Genomic DNA, 17,329 nt, shown 5'->3' with positions numbered 1-17,329 from the left:
ATCTCCTGTAATCTAGCACCTATAACCTGCAGAATTTTTACATTCAAGAAAGGCATCCAGGCACTTTGTGAACTTTTTAATATATCATCTATCAAGGTCCTGTGGCAGAGAGTTCCATAATCTTACTGCTATTAGGGTATGTTCACACAACGGATTTTAAAAGCACACTTAAAATCAGCATGGAATCCACACTCATTTTTATTTTATTTTAAGGTGCCTTTTTCGGTGCGGTTTCGGGAACATTTTTGGAGCATTATTTGTTGTGTTTTTGGTTCATGTTGTTAATATGTTTTTGGGGTGTATACTTCAGTTTTTGGCACAGATTCAGTTAAAAAAAACACACAGACACATATGGAGCCAGGGGTGGACTGGGAAGTTAAAGTGGCCCCATGTTGTAGGCAGGTCCAAATTGACAGAAGGCAGGGCAACACAAGTAGGTGGGATCAGCAATACTGTCCTAGCAGAACCCTATACCACAGTGCAGCACAATATACTGCCCAAAGCTATCCCTCTGTGGTGGTCATAAATAGCTGCCATGTTCTGTCCTCCTACTCCAGCTGTGGGCCACAGTTGAATCCAAGAGGACATGTACGGTCGCTGGCCGGGTACATGCGCACCTAATTCTCATAGCTTTAATTACAGCTGAAAGCTTATTATGTACTCAGCCAGCGGCAGAGAGAAGGGTTCAGGCGGCCCCCTGGGCATCGGACCACGTAGAAATTTCCCTGTAAAGTCTATGGCGAATCTGTCCCTGTATGGAGCGTTTGGTGCATTTTTTTTTCCACTTCCCATTCATTAAAATAGGAAATTAAGCGTGGATTCCGCACCAAGATAGGGCACACTGCTTCATTTTTATTAGCTTTTTTTCATCATGTGCTGCTTCCCATTTAAATATATTTTTAATTCCCTTAAAGAGGGCATCCCATGATGAATGTAAAAATATGAAAACTAGACATCATATAGTACATTAGAATTGTTTTCTAATAAAGCTAGAACCAGCTCTGTACCTCACATGGGTCCAGGGATCCCCCATACACTGTTCCAGTTGCTCTGCTAACTTTATTTCAAGCTAGCAATTAAGGGGTGTGCCCTTTCTGCTCCAGCTCTCTTAAGGGTGTGCCCTTTAAAGGGGTTGTCTCACTTCAGCAAATAGAATTTATTATGTAGAAGAAGTTAATACAAGGCACTTACTAATGTATTGTTATTATCGATATTGCTACACTGCTTATTTCCATGGTTACGACCACCCTGAAATCCATCAGCGGTGGCCATGCTTGCACGCTATAGAAAAAAAACACCAGCCTATGTGCGCCTCCAGGTTCCTGGCCAACAGAAAGGCCTGCATCTTTTCCTATAGCGTGCAAGAACAGCCATCACTGCTGGATTGCAGGGAAAAATTAGCCTAGCCAGCAAAGGAAGCAATATGGATAATAACAATACATTAGTAAGTGCCTTGAAATAACTTTTTCTACAAGATAAATGCCACTTGCTAAAGTGACACAACCCCTTTAAGCTGCATCTCTCTCCGTAAGGGTCATAGCGTCTAACAGTATTTATGTCTTGTGTCTGTTGAAGGACGGAACCGAGCATGTGCATCCACCTCAGCAATGTTACTGAGTAGGGATGAGCAAATCGACTTCGGAGGAAACATCCGAAGTCGATTCGCATAATACTTCATTTGAATACTGTACGGAGCGAGTACTCCATACAGTATTAGAATGTATTGGTTCCTATGAGCTGAAGTTATTACTTCGCGAAGTCTGTAAAAGCAATTTTCCGAACTAGGGTTTGGTTCCAAGTGGTACCTTGGAACCGAACCAGAGTTCGGAAAAAGTTTTTTTATAGCAGAAATTGATTTATGAAGTTATTATGCGAAGTCTCGTGAGACTTTGCGAAGTAATAACTTTGGCTCATAAGAGCCATTACACTCTAATACTGTACGTCGCTCCGTACAGTATTCAAAGTATTATGCGAATCGACTTTGAATGTGTCATCCGAAGTCGATTCGCTTATCCCTATTACTGAGATGAACAGAGAAATAAGAAAAAGAATAAACAGCAGGTTGAACTATACAGATGCATTTTATTTAATAACTCAATAGCTATGCTAAATTTTTTATTATACGCAATTACAGAAGTATTCAGACCTAGGTGCTGGTTTGAAATATGTAGAATATTTGTTGTGGAACAACTCCTTTATAGGGGTTCTCTTATCTGAGACAATGGGGGCATATCTCTAGGATATGTCCCCATTGTCTGATAGGTGCAGGTCCCTAAAGGGAGCTCTGAAAGTGGTGGAGGGCATACTGTGCATGCGCAGCCACCCTCTAAGCATTTCTATGGGGCCACCGAAGATAGCTGAGCGATGGCTCGGCTATTTCCGTTGGTCCAATAGAAGTGAATGGATGTGGTCGCCGGTCATGCACGGTGCGCTCCCATTCACTTCTATGTGGAGAGTGCTTGGTGGTGGTTGGACCGGAGTCCTCCAGCCACCACTTTGGCCCGCTGCGTTCTTAATATAGGTGTGGGTCCCAGCAGTGGCACCGCACCTATCAGACAATGGGAACATATTCTTGCGATATGCCCCCGTTGTCTCAGATGAGAATACCCCTTTAATTACCTGGTTGCCCTACTCTGAACACCCTTCACACACTGGGCCTCCATGCAGTTGAACAGGCGGCACAGGCGATATTTAGGGCCCTGCTTGCCTTTATACAAGAGCATGAGAGGCAGTATGGGCCTGTACTATGGCAGTATGTTATATCTCCTAACATTTGACACTGCATCACACTAGGTGAGTACCATCCCAAAGTGGTAACCAACGCATTTTAAGACCACAATAGGACAGCTGCTTCAAACATGAAAATTCTGTGCATTACTATGGCTGCTAACCCCATTTCCTCACAGCAGCATTGCTTCAAGTAGATAATACTTTGCCAGAGATTCTGCAGTAAAAACCTGGGATTATAAATGCCACTATAAAGTAATATATAGGTATGAGCTGTACAGTTACAGTTAGGGAATTATAAATGTGTATCAGCAAATGAAAACCCATTGTGTCCCTTGTGCGAACACATATCCCCGTTAGCATTATAAAGTTAATTTGCTTTCACAACCTGTTGGGATCATATTAAATTGCATTATGACATTTACTTATATACATTGGAACCGACGCTGTTAATCTGTGTCAGAAGACTACACGGCTCTTTCTAGTAACATAACAGGATGATGATAACACTAATTAATTCCAAATTGCTTAAAAAAGTTAAAGTGTAAATGTCAGCAGTGAAGGTAAATTAAATATGTACTGAAAATATACCCTGCTGGTTTCATACCGCGCATTTCAGAATAGTATACTGTACTTTTCACTTTACTGCCACTGATTTGAGAATCCCTTTAGGAAAGTTCAGTTCACCAAGTCCAGGCCATTAATATATCTCTAAACGACCTCTTAAAGGGGTTGTCTGGGCTACAGATATTGGTGATCTATCCACAGGAAAGGGCATCATTGGTGTTAAGCAAATCGAGCTTTGGATCATCGATCTGAAGTCCATTTGGTCAAACACTTTGATTTTAATGATGTCTCGGTACAGCATTAAAATATATGGGCTGCGTTGAGCCAAAATTCGTTTCACCCAAAGTCGCACAAGACTTCGGTGAATTAATTCGGTATTCATTTCTGCATCCTTAAAAACATTTAAAATTAGGAATCCGAAGTCGGGTTTGGTGCCGGCTGGTACCTCGGAACCAAACACGACTTTGGATTCCTAATTTTAAATGTTTTTAAAGACAGAGAAAAGAATACCGAATTAATTCACCCAAGTCTCGCGCAACTTTGGGTAAAACGAGGTTTGCCTACACATAGGCAATACATTTTAATGCTGTATAGAGAAAGGTCTCTGACAACATTAAAACAAAGTGTTTGAACGAATCGACTTCTGATCTATGATCCAAAGCTCGATTCGCTCAAGCCTAGACATCAGTATCAGATCAGCAGGGGTATGACTCCCAGTAACCCCGCTGATCAACAGTTTGAAGGGGCCATGGCGCTTGTGCAAGCCCTGCGTTCTCTTCAATGTTTACTTGCACACCCTCTCCCTTGTAGCGACGACGCAGTGTAATTATAGATATTCCTCCTATCCAAGGGATACGGTGTGCAGGTAAATATTGAAAATGACAATGCAGAGCTTCCTTCAAACAACCCATAAGCGGGGGTGCCCCAGAGTTGGACCCCTGACATTCTGATATTGATGGATAGGTCATCAACATCTGTAGCCCGGACAACCCCTTTAAACTGTATATTCTGTATATTCCCAATCATGCATTCTTTTAACACATGTATTTAAGCTAGAAATGTACTTAAAGTGCCACCTGTTGTAAATCCACGTTTGCAACCACTTTTTAAATGCTCCAACTTAATCGGACATTAAAACTAAACTATTTTGCTAATAATTTTGATCATAAATATTCTACCATTTGGTGTTTACAGTGTTTACAGCGGCTGTGCTGAATAAGAGTCTCTATGGTTACAACTTACACACAAATTCTGCGGCGTTTGATACTACAGTCATACGCTTTCCTGTCTGTCCTCTTCTGGTTAAGTGGATAAATGGATACAAGGAAACGGGCGCACCATTGGGTGACAATGTAGGAGGAAGTGAAGCTATATTGTGCCAGTCAGAGACTCGCCTTGAGTTGTTGTGCAAACGTAGGCACAACTCTAGAAGAAACGTGTAGCGTATTTGTTCCTTTGCATGCCTCCCCGAGAGGGAGGTGAGAGCCAAATATAGAGATGATGGTACACTTGATGGGGCACAAAGATGGATATGATGAACAAGATCTTTTATTGCGACATAAAAGACAATGTGTTTCAGGGAACGCAGTGCCCTTCTTCAGATACAGTATAAAGTATACCTGAAGAAGGGGACGGCATTCCCCAAAACGCATTGTCTTTTAGCTCGCAATAGAAGTTCTTGTTCATCATATCCAAGAAGTTCTTTGGGCGCCATCAAGCTGTATCATCATCTATATATTTGTCTGTTTGAATGTGTGAACAGGGTTTTGCTTTCAATAATGTATTCAGAAGATCTGGCTGCGGTACATTCTATAAAACGGCAAAATGTGAGCAGCAAGACAGAGAGGGTCACAGAGGTTGCACAAAATATTCTAGATGAAGTGATGCTCTAGAATTGATGGCACATCTTCCAGGGCAAGCCTTTTGCAATGAATAAGCTTATCTGACAGTACCTGACCCTCCCTCCTGGACACAGAACAACAGAGCCTTCCCAGCTACAAACAGTCGCACCCCCTCCCCCCTTCCTATAATAGAGCGATAGCCCATATATCTGCAAATAAATAAATAATGCTGTAATTAACACTGTTACAACTTGTTCTCCCTTAGAGATTACCGCTATTAGCTGCTTCAATTGTGCATGACATATAAATGACATTACTGAAAGGCTTCCTGGCTAGGAGGACACGATCCAAAGTGACACTTCTTGCCACTCCTCATTATGCCGCCCCTGGTCACAGGACTGCAGAAGTTCTATTTCCCTCAGGTCTTTATATGTCTAATTGCTCTAGCAAGGATTAGTTGTTTGTCTAAAGAGACAGTGATACATTCTATAACGCAGCCACAGTGCTGATAACCAAGGATCAACGGGAGAATAATTCATTTGATTAGATGGCCAGTGGTAGGTGGCTGATATCATGACATCTGTCAGATTAGAAAAATCAACTGTCCAGTAAATTAGGCTCACCATCCTCAACCCCCAATCACACCATGCAGCAGACGAACATCATTTAAATAGGCCTAAAGAAATAGTGTAAAGAGCGGAACAAGAAAACACAATACTAAACTGATACTGCTTCTTGACATCACACTCCTCCATCATTGGACAGTAAAGTCAATGGGGGGAATTTATCAATGGTTCTGCTCCAGTTTGTTTAGATTGAAGATCGCTGTGGGATACATCATCCATGAGTGATGACGAAGTTCTTGGTAAGTGACAATAAAATCATAACATTTTCACAGCCATGCCAAAACCTCATAATTTCTCCATGAAAAGCAGAAGGCGGGGATTCATGCAGGATGGCTAGCAATATGATGCAGCGCTGTGCTTGGCATAGTCAGGGGGGAATGTGGCTGGCATACTCAGGGGGCACTGAGACTGGCATAGTCAGGGGACATTATAGATGCTAATTTGATAAGGCACTGTGGCTGATATAGTCAGAGGGTACTGTGGCTGGCAATGTGATGGGGCACTGTGGATGGCATAGCCAGGGGAACTGACACTGGCATAGTCAGGGGACATTATGGCTGCTAATGTGATAAGGCACTTTGGCAGGGGGGGGGGCAATGTGATGGGGGACTGTGGATGGCATAGTCAGCTGGGCAATGTCGCTGGCAATTTGATGAGGCATTGAGGATGGCATAGTCAGGGGGCACTGTGGCTGGCAATGTGATGAGGCACTGTGGATGGACTTGTCAGGAGGCATTATTACTGCTAAGGCGGTAAGGCACTGTGGCTGGCAAGGTTATGAAGCATTGGCTTTTCTACTGTGTCTCTACCTTATCAACTGTATATCACAAATAGGCGATAACTGTATTTTCTATTTTTATGCTTCTAATTGTGGGTGCTTCTTATATATCATTGCATCTTATAGTCTGAAAAATATGGCAAATGCTACTTGAAAACAATGCCTAAAAAATGTGAAAAATATGGCAAATGCTACTTGAAAGCAATGCCTAAAAAATGTGAGACTTGCAAATAGATGATAAATGTCGGATTACTGTGGTCAACACCAAACACCAGAATGGGGGTCCCGTGCTCTTCTCACCACCGTGAGCAGGAATTTAAATGAAGTGGTGGTAATACATGTGCCCTACTTCTCCATTCAACGTCTATGGCAGGGGTGCACAACATGCGGCCCCCAGAGCCATGGTTTGCGGCCCCCACCCTGCTGGGCAGAAACACAGCTGATCCTGCAATCAGCTGTGTTTCTGCACAGAGCGCCGCACAGCAGATGGATCACAGGTTTTGCTCCTGCACTGTAGCAGGAGCAGAAAGGGTCCCTGGCTATTAGTGAGAGCGGGGAAGCAGAGGAGAAGACAGAAGCGCTTTATTAGCGCTTCTGCCTTCTCCTCTATGAGCACTCTGCAGTGTGGACCCAGCGATCATGTGATTGCTTGGTGTCTCGGGAACAGGGGAGCACTGCACTGGTACAAAGCCTAGTACCAAAAAAGTCACTTATTGTCTCCCAAAGGTCTTTCAGTGACTTCTTGGGGACAAATTATGTGGTAAAAATATATTTAAAAAAAGTTAAAAAATGATTTAAAAAAAATGGGAAACCTAAATAAATTTAATAAAAAGGAAAAAGTGCTTAATAAAAGAGTGTTCACTGTCCTACCACAGTCTTTTTATGAAAAAGTGCAAAATTTAAAAAAGTGACAAGTGTGCCCCAAAGTCTTTTTATGACCTCTTGGGGGACATATTATGTAGCAGAAATATATTAAGTTTTAAGAAAAAGATACATAAAAGAAAAAACACCCACACCAATCAAAACCGTCACCATTACCGCCCCATTCACGTGAAACTTTTCATATTATATAGCAAAACGGCCTACACAAAATAGAGAACTAATTATAATAAATTTATTTTGGTGTCAGTTTGCATATTTAAAGAATAAGGAGCTATAGTTTGAAAAAATATATACTTTTTAAAAACGTTTTGTACAGTTTCCCCCAATAAAAATTGTTGCAAAAATTATTTTGGTAGTCCAACAAATAAAATAGTTACAACCATTTGAACCACCACGCGCGCTAAATCCCCAAAAAGTGTTTGGTCCTTAAGGCCTTTTCGGGCCTGGTCATTCAAGCGTTAACCAATAGGCGCCTTCCCCACTAGCAAGGTAATGTGCTTACTGGTTACTGCAGGGCGCCTATAACTGGATTGGCAGGAGATGGTAGTAACCAGTGAGCTCCGTCCTCTGCAGTGAAGGAAAACGCTGATTTATAAATAGGAGGCAGGAAGGAAGGAAATGTCGACACTTCCATGGTAGATTTTTAACAAGTTTCTGCAGCATGGCCTCTGAAATCGAAAATTCATAATTACCTGCTCCACTCCGCTCTGGTCCTCTGCACTGCCCCCACTGCCTCCATCTTCCGGTTCCTGCTCTGTTTACACCTGTCAGTGCATGGCCATGGTCACTTGCACGGCTCCAGTCAATAACAGGCTTCAGAAGTGACACGCTGCTTGTGGCCACATCACCGCCTAAGCCAGTCATTGGCTGGAGTGGTGTATGACCATGTCCATGCACTGCCAGGTGTAAACAACGGAGGCAATTCGAAGGACCAGAGAGGCGGGGAGAAAGTAAGTATAACTCTTCAGGGGTTATGCTGCAGCACGATATTTGGGACAATTACTGGGAACAAGTGTTCAAGGAATTGCTCATTTGTCGGCTGATTTGCATATTTTATCAGGGTGAAAGATGTCCGAATATCTGCAGCATGACTGTGGCAGTGATTACTCCTCCCCAGTCACTTTGCACTGGCTTGTGTAATAGGCAGGTGAGTGCCGATCAACATTTTTTTTTTGCGGCCCCTTGAAATAGAGCGATGTGACAATGCGGCCCCAGACCAAAAAAGGTTGTGCACCCCTGGTCTATGGGGTTGACGGAGATAGTCAAGGGCTGTACTCATCCATCTCCGTAAACTTTAGAATCAGTAAACTTTAGATCAGAAACTGAAACTCTGGTCTCAGGTGTACACAATATTATGGGGGTCATTTATTATTAGATATACGCCAATTTTTGGAGTATATCTTTCACAGATTCGGTTGTAAAGGGGATTTGTGGCAAGGGAAATGGAGTAGATTTAGGTCTGCTGTGGATGCGGCTAACTTATGTAGAGGCCGGCGTCTATACATAACTTTGGCGTATCATGCGCCAGTACAAGGGTTATTAAGACCAAAGTTTAAAACGTTGGTGATAAAAAAATTACTCCATATGTGTTTAAATGGGTGATGTACTTACAACTAGTGTTGAGCAAACTTTTGTTTTAAGTTCGGCGTCTAAAGCTCGGGTTATCGAGAAATCGCGTTAAGGATTCTGCTACTACGGACTATGTCTGTGGTAGCGGAATCCATAACGCGATTCTTCGATAACCCAAACCCGAACTTTAGACGCCGAACTTAAAACAAAAGTTTTGCAAAAATCAATAGTAGGAAACTTTGTATATCTAATTGCATAAATGCATCTTTCTCCACTTATCAGGCACTTCTTCTCCACCCCTCCCCATCTCCCGAACTGACAACTAATACTGCATCTCGAGAGATGAGACTGATTACCAGCTCACTGAGGGACCAGGTTAAAAATCGATGGGGAGGAGATTCACAGAGATGTTGATGCTGGCTCTACTAGGTTTTCTATTTCGCAGAAAACAGTTCAGTACTCGTGTAAAATGCTCTCCGTGCTGCTGTCGCTTAGAAGAGTGTGCTACAAAGAAACAGGAGGAGCAGAATCTCTTGTTTTCTCTGTGTGCTGTGCATGAGAGATGTCACAGCAGACAGGGGAAGGTTTATTAAAACTAGTGTCAAGAAAACTAGCTTAGTTGCCCATCGCAACCAATCAGATTCCATCTTTCAGTTTTGAGAGCTCCTTTGGCAAATGAAAGGTGGAATCTAATTGGTTGCTATGGGCAAGTAAACCAGTTTTCCGTACACCACTTTTGATAAATCTCCCCCATAGTAAAACCAACCATATACCAAGAATAGGCAGTTGATCTACCACCACACTACTACTCACCGACAAATACAAAATTGTAGAGAAACATCTTGTAAATCAATTACTTACAGTTGGTATTGGTCTGTCCTCATCTCTTTTACTACATTCAGATAAAGGTTCAGTGTAATGGAGCAGACCCAAGCTAGCGCACACCAATCTGTAAGGCAAGAAAGCAAATGTGTTACATTTTTTATTTTATTTTACAAATACACCCTAGACAGGCTCATATAATACCATACTTCCACCTTATTTTTAGCATTGATTTTACGAAGGCCACACATTACAAGGTTAACTGCTGCTGTCTGGCTTGTTCTCGTGTCACCTGCTCCCACTGGCCTCAAAAACTTTCCGATCTATGGTGGTGGAAGGAGAGATGACTTCTCTGGCCTCTTCTCTATTAACATCACCTCTCCATGAGGACCTAAGCAGAAGCCAGGGGTCGGGATATAAGATGAGACTATGCTCTTTGGCACTGTATGACAGTCATGAGGTTCCCGCTTACTCATCAAACTTTAAGACAATTTTCAAAATTGTATTACTTTAGAGTGAGAGATCATTTATATTAAAGTAATAGTGCTTCTACAGAGGGAATACTTAAAGGGATTATTCCATGAATAATGTAAAAAATAAAAAATCATACATATTATAGTACATGACAACCTCTTTCTATCAAAGCTAGAACCAGTCCTGTACCTCACATGGATCCAGAGATCTCTCCATTCATTGCTGCAATAGTTCTGCTAGATTTATTTCAAGCCGTTAGCTTGGGGACATGCACTTTCTCAGGGGTCATGTTCTTTATGCTGCAGCTGGTGGCAGTTAAAGGATGGAACTGAGCATGTATGTCAACCTCAGTGGGCTGGACAGACAACGCAGAAAAAAGGCAAACAGCAGGTGGCGCTCTACAGATGGTTTCAGTGAATATCTCAGTGGCCATACAAAATGTTTAATGACATGCAATTACAAATGTATTCAGATCTAGGTGCTGGTTTAAAAACTGTAAAATATTTTTCATGGGACAACCCCTTTAATATGTATTATGGTGATATGTCCAGATGCACAATAAGCTGGCACATGGAGAGCATTTGTGTTAATATGAACTAAAGATGTTCCATTGTGTTGCTGCACTATTTCAGGTACTACTACTACTGCACTACTGTTACTGATTGTTGATTGACTGTTTGACAGATTTTATACTGTGAAACATTATTTGAAAGTGGCCTTCTGGGTTCACAATATTGATGGCCTATCCATCATGAACTTGAGAACGCTGCAATACCCAGCACACTGGCTAATAAGCAGACTGAGTGCACTGTATAGTGCTGAGCGAACTTCTGTTTTCAAGTTCAGCGTACAAGGTTCGGGTTATCTAAGCATCCTGTTATGGATTCCGCTACTATGGGCCATAAGTTATATTATATTATACTCATACTATATTATTTCAATGGAATGTAGGAAATATGTGGCTGCCAAACATTTTGGGTTCTGCTTACCTCTGTAGGAAACAGATCTACAGACAGAAAAATACATTAGATTAGACCAGGTATACTCAACCTGCGGCCCTCCAGCTGTTGCAAAACTACAACTCCCATCATTCCCTGACAGCCTACAACTATCATTCTACAGAAGGGCATCATGGGAGTTGTAGTTTTACAACAGCTAGAGGGCCGCAGGTTGAGCATCCCTGGATTAGACCATTATCAAGAGCCCTATCTATTAGACTGCCACCATATCACAGCAAAAATCGGCAAGATCTGCCAATGGAAATCTAATATCTACGGTCAGCTGCAGCTTTAATTTTGACCTGAAAAGCTCCATAAGCCTGACCCATTTAATCCAGAATTGCTGACTTCTCCGGCAGGAGATGTAACTTCAGAAAGGTCTAACCAGTTCACATTGCCTGTCTGGTTGATGATATGTTTGTTTACTTGTATTTTTAGCTCCCCGGTCTCAGTTACCACGATGGATCGCTGTGCACAAATGTTCCCAGTGTGTCACCTTATTCCATCTGTTTTCCCTGCCATCTATCAGAGCAGAACAGTTAACAGTCAATGAAAACATGCAATCCTCTATTATTTTACTAATTGTGCTCCTCAGAGGTAAACAAAGAGACTTGTCAGTGTAAGCTATCAAAGCGCCACTTACATTTACTTGTCAACCTTTAGTAAAATTACAAAGTGGCGAATTAACCCAAAGACTATGGTCTGAATTGATTGGCTTCCCGTTTGTGAATATTGCACACAATGGCATTTTTGCATTGATTACGGAATCCGATAATGGATTCCTACCTAGTTATTTGTCATTTAGATTGTGCTAATAATCCAGAAGGAAAGGCAAAGTATTTTCAGTCTATTGTTTTGGTTTGTTATGTATCCCATCAATGCAGTTAGACAGAGATGTAAAGATTATCATGAACAAAGCAAATTACTTTCCTATTGTCAATGATAATGGGTTTGTGTTAAAATGATTTTTAGTGATAAGTGCTACAGTCAGAGGGTTTAATTTCCTATCATTCAAGAAAAATATATTTGGGGCAATGTAAATGTACTATATTTCCCACAATATGAATTTAACAAAATAACGTTCGCAAATATATACAGTATATATACTCCAATCATGAGCATGTATCACAGTTCATCTAAATCTGTTTTAATATGCCTCAAAATTGGAGGTGTACACAGAGGAGGTAGCTCAGCCGTACCACTGTGAGGGCAGCCATAGGCCAGAAGCAAAGTAAGACTGGTCTTACACTACCAGCACTGATTTATTCATACCCCCCCCCCCCCCCCCCCCCCCCAAACACATGTATGCTCAGCTGAGCATGCATGGGAAGTCAATATGGAGAGGGATGTAGGCTACTGTCAGTCACCTCTAGCAATGACTTATCTCCATGATCCCTGAGGCTGATCACTATGCTGTGGATCTCACTAGAGGCACCATGGATGGCAATGGGGGCATTGTGGATGGCACTGGATGGCAAAGGGGGCATTGGGGATGGCAATAGGACACTGGATGGCATTTGGGGCACTTTGGATTGCACTAGGGGCACTGGATGGCAATGGGAGCACTGAATGGCAAAGGGGCAAAGTAGATGGCACTGGGTGCCATGCCACTGTGGATGGCACTGGTTGCACCGTTATAGGAGCACTGTGGATGTCACTGCTATGGGAGCGCTGTGGATGTCACTGTTATGGGGCCACTGTGGATGTCACTGTTATTGGGCCACTGTGGATGTCACTGTTATCGAGGCGCTGTGGATGTCAATGTTATTAGGGCGCTGTGGATTTCAGTGTTATCGAGGCGCTGTGGATGTCAATGTTATGGGGGCGCTATGGACAACACTGTTATGGGGCTCAAGTATGAGTGATAGGGCTCACGCAAATGACTGTGATAAGCCCAGGAATCCATGTCCCAGGGTGCCCTGGGAGATCCAGCCGGCATACAGATCATGTTTCCTGAACTAATCATGGTCATGACACACATGTATCACACAAGATAGGCCAAGATAAACACTTTAGGAGTCATGTATGGGTGAAGTAACATGGCCATGTAGTGGGATTGGCTCCTGCAGACTGAACAGTGGGGGGCAGGGCCAGCCTGTTGTTCTGGTTCTGACAAAGCTGTCAGTTTGATTTGATGTACTGCTCCAAATTAATTAAGATACGTGCACGGAGAGATCAGACAGACAACTCACTACATGGAGTTAAAAAGGATCTCTGGTTTATTTCTAAGAAAACAGACAATACATAGTTTTCACGAAAGGAGGGAGTGAGGGGGGGGGGGTGAAAGATAAAGTATATATTTTCTATTGGCTATGAACTCTCTACTTTTCTGTAACCTTGACGGCCAGAGGAAATTCCTCCTCACTCCCCCACCTTGTTCCTGGGTGAAACTGTTACTTCTTTCTTTGTAACTGCTTGCTTGAGCTGAACGGAAACCACAAAGAAACACATGATAAAAACACAAAGTAAGATTCTAGTTTATAGGTGTTGGCAGAATGCCTGGCCGCCATCTTAGCTCAACAAGCAAGTATCCATTTTGTATCAATAGTCCATAACAGTCCCCCCTTGGAGACTTGATTGTAGACTTTCCCTTCTCCTAGCGAATCCCCTGGGCATACCATTCGTATCCTCTTCACCCGCAGTGGCGACAACCTACCCCTTATAGGTAGGCTCCCGGTTGCTCGGACTTGTGGTAATACCCTGGGATTCATCTCACCCTATCTCAGCCAGGCATCATTGTGAGGAGGGGGAGCTGTGTTGAACGATGTTTCCTTCTGTCCTTCCTCATCGTAGAGGAGCATAATAGGTCGTTCATCAGTTTTCTTCATTCTTTTTGAAAAGCGGGTCACACAAATAAGAACGAGCTTAATCACTACATATATCACCAATATTATTAGGGCTACCTGCAATATTACTTGGACAATTCCCATGAGCCAACCCCCAATACCTTTGAACCAGTTATTGGGGTTAAGGGAAGAGAAGGTATCAGACCACCATGTATCTTTATCAGCTTTATGTGCATCCAGCCATTTATCTCTTAAATCCGCCATCTTCTCTATATCCACCTTAACTTGCAAATTACCCTGCGGGTCTATGTAATGGCAACAAGAGGGTCCCACGATCTGGCACATACCTCCGTCTTTAGCTGTAACATAATCTAGAACTAATGTGTGTTGGTTGGTGACAATAATTAACTGGTTTTGCACAATGTTTGAGGTATTCATAAGTCTCATCACTTCCCATATTTGGTCATCCAGGTAGTCTGTTGCTACTACCAGATGATCCCACATCTGCGCTATCATGGGATATATGAAGATGGAACTAACAATTTTGTTGGTAATGCTCATCTCTACTACATGTGGCTTGCCATTTGGTCTGGGTGTGTTATCTTTGGCCCTACGATACAAGGTGTGTTTAGGTACTGCATTTATGTCAATTTCAGAGTGTGGTACTATAAAGGTGGCAGGAGTAAGCCTGGCGATGGTGCACAGTCCTGTGACATTCTCGGATAACCATTTGTATGCTTTGTGTCCACAAACTAAGTATATGTCGTCTGGAACTGCTACTGCTGTGCCATTGAATAATCGGGTAATTAGTTTGGCTAATTGTGTCCCTTTCGCCAACTCATATCCTTTTGACTGACTTTCGGTGTCGTTAGCTAATATACCTGTCAGGAGATCCTGTACAGTACGGTTGTTACAGGGCAGATCCTTTCCATTCACAGCATCTACACCAATACACTGCACGTGGCTGTCTGTTGTTGAATCATTGCAACCTGAGTGTATGTGTGGACTAAATGTCATACCTTTGGTTTGTACTTGGAGACAATAACAGTGTGTCCAGCTAGGAAAACATGTGACATTAGCCCAGTGTCCCTCTTGCCAAGGAGTAGAGCTATAATCTACCGAGGGGCCTGATCTGTTTATCATGAGCCATGGGGCATCTGCCCACCCTGCAACAGGTAAGGCTACTTCCCTGTCCTTGTTTGTATTGGATTTAACTTGGTGTATACTAGTGAGAAAGATGGTAGAATTAGACAGGTCAATCAGTTCAGAAAGGTCCAGGGGTATTGCAAAATAAGGCATACTGGTTGAACTCACGGGACTGTGGGTACAGATCCAACAATCTCTCAGAGTTTCAGTCTCCTTCAACCCCTGGACTAAAATTTGATGGTGCCGTATCAGTGAATTGTCCCATTCATCACCCAGTGGCGTGAATACTGCAGATATGCCCACTGTCAAAGTCATGATCAGTATGTGAATCCTCATGGCTTATGGTTCCTGGGACGGTGGGACAGCCTTCACTCTTTTACAATGAGAAGCGTGGATCCAGGTGGGTCTCCCTTCGAGTTTCACAGAGGTTGGAGTAGTCAGCAACACCTGGTAAGGTCCCTCGTATCGTGGTTCGAGGGTGCTTCTGACGTGTTTCTTGACCACCACCCACTCTCCAGGTTTGAGAGTGTGGCTTCCCTCTAGGGAGTTAGGATCTGGAATGGAAGAGAAAACTTGTGCATGTATATTAGACAATTGCTTGCTCAAGGCTATCACATATTTTGCAACAGATTCATAATGCATTTGTAACTGTTGTGGGAAATACTGTCCCATTCTTGGCCCTGTCCCAAATAAGATCTCATATGGGGTTAGTTTGTGTGGGGGCCTTGGTGTATGCCTAACGGAAAAGAGGGTTATAGGCAAACACTGAACCCAATTAAGCCCAGTCTCCCTGGTCATCTTCAGCATTTTAGATTTTAACACCCCGTTCAATCTTTCGACTTTGCCGCTGCTTTGGGGCCTGTATGGGGTATGATACGCCAGGTGTGACCCTACCATCTTCCAGACCTCTTGGGTTAGACTAGCAGTGAATGCTGGGCCCTGATCACTCTCAATGACCTCAGGTACTCCGAACCTACAGACAAGCTCCTGCATCAGTTTTTTTGCAGTAGTGGTTGCTGTCTGGTTTCGGACGGGGTAGGCTTCTGGCCACCCAGAGAACAAGTCTATCACTACTAGCACATATTGAAACCCTTGGCACATTGGCATCTGGATATGATCGATTTGTATCCTCTGAAAGGGATATAAGGCTTTCGGGAGACATTTTCTGGGAGTGGGCTCGGTTCTGCCGGGGTTACACTCTGCACAGATGAGACACGCTTGAGTATGTCTCACCAGGACAGGGGTTATCCCTGGGGCCACCCATATTTTGTCAATTAGTTCTTTCATGATGGTTTTGGATTGGTGGGTGGGCCCATGGGCCACTGAGGCTATTAGGGGATAAAGAGCTCTGGGTAGGCAGACTCTCTTTCCTTGTGTCCAGAGTCCAGATTCTTCTTCGAGGGCTGATTCTTTCAGCCAGATTTCCTTTTCCCTGAGAGTGGCCTGTTTCTGCATTTGTTTCAGGAGGTCCCATGTGATTTCTTCTTGTGTTATCATAATCTGGTCTGACTGGACTCTTTCCTCTTTCACTGCTGCTTCCTTGGCCGCTTGGTCAGCTAGGGCGTTCCCTCTGGCCTCAGGGGTGTCAGCTCGAGTATGGGCCTTTACTTTGATCACTGCCACTTGGTTGGGCAGGAGTACTGCTGCCATCAGGGCTGCTACTGCTGCAGCATTCTTAATCGGGGTTCCTGCAGCTGTGATGTAATCCCGGGCCCTCCATATTAGTCCAAAGTCATGAACCACTCCAAAGGCATATCTAGAATCTGTGTAGATATTGGCGGTAGAGTCTTTTGCCATGAGGCAGGCTTCAGTGAGGGCAATGAGTTCAGCTTCTTGTGCTGACTGGTCTGGGCGCAATTGTCTTGCACACAGCACTTCATGCTCACTTGTGACTGCCATGCCTGTATGGAACTTCCCCTTGTCATCGGCATACCTTGAGCCGTCCACAAAGAGAATCCAATGAGGGTTTGTCAGAGGAGTGTCTTGGACTGATGGTGGTGTCCCTACTTCAGCTTCCATCATTGTGATGCAATCATGTTCTTGTTCCTTGTAAAGAGAGTCGGTTGAGGCCCATAGTTCTTCTTCCTGAAGATCCTCTTCAGCATGTAGATCA

The 17,329-nt window shown here is 43.3% G+C and overlaps 1 protein-coding gene across 3 annotated transcripts in view; it reads right to left on the bottom strand.

The window, feature by feature from the left end:
* Positions 1 to 17,329, bottom strand: part of LOC122930336 (cyclic AMP receptor-like protein A) — a 600,516-nt gene that overhangs the window by 419,283 nt on the left and 163,904 nt on the right. For all 3 annotated transcript variants that reach the window (XM_044283622.1, XM_044283621.1, XM_044283623.1), the window contains one exon: positions 9,852 to 9,939. In XM_044283622.1, coding sequence (XP_044139557.1) covers positions 9,852 to 9,939 — 88 coding nt within the window. The remainder of the gene's footprint in view (positions 1 to 9,851; positions 9,940 to 17,329) is intronic.

Source organism: Bufo gargarizans, chromosome 3 (genome assembly GCF_014858855.1).
Source record: "Bufo gargarizans isolate SCDJY-AF-19 chromosome 3, ASM1485885v1, whole genome shotgun sequence".
Lineage (NCBI taxonomy): Eukaryota > Metazoa > Chordata > Amphibia > Anura > Bufonidae > Bufo > Bufo gargarizans.
Note: the sequence above shows the minus strand (reverse complement) of the source record. Positions and strands in the feature narration are given on the sequence as shown.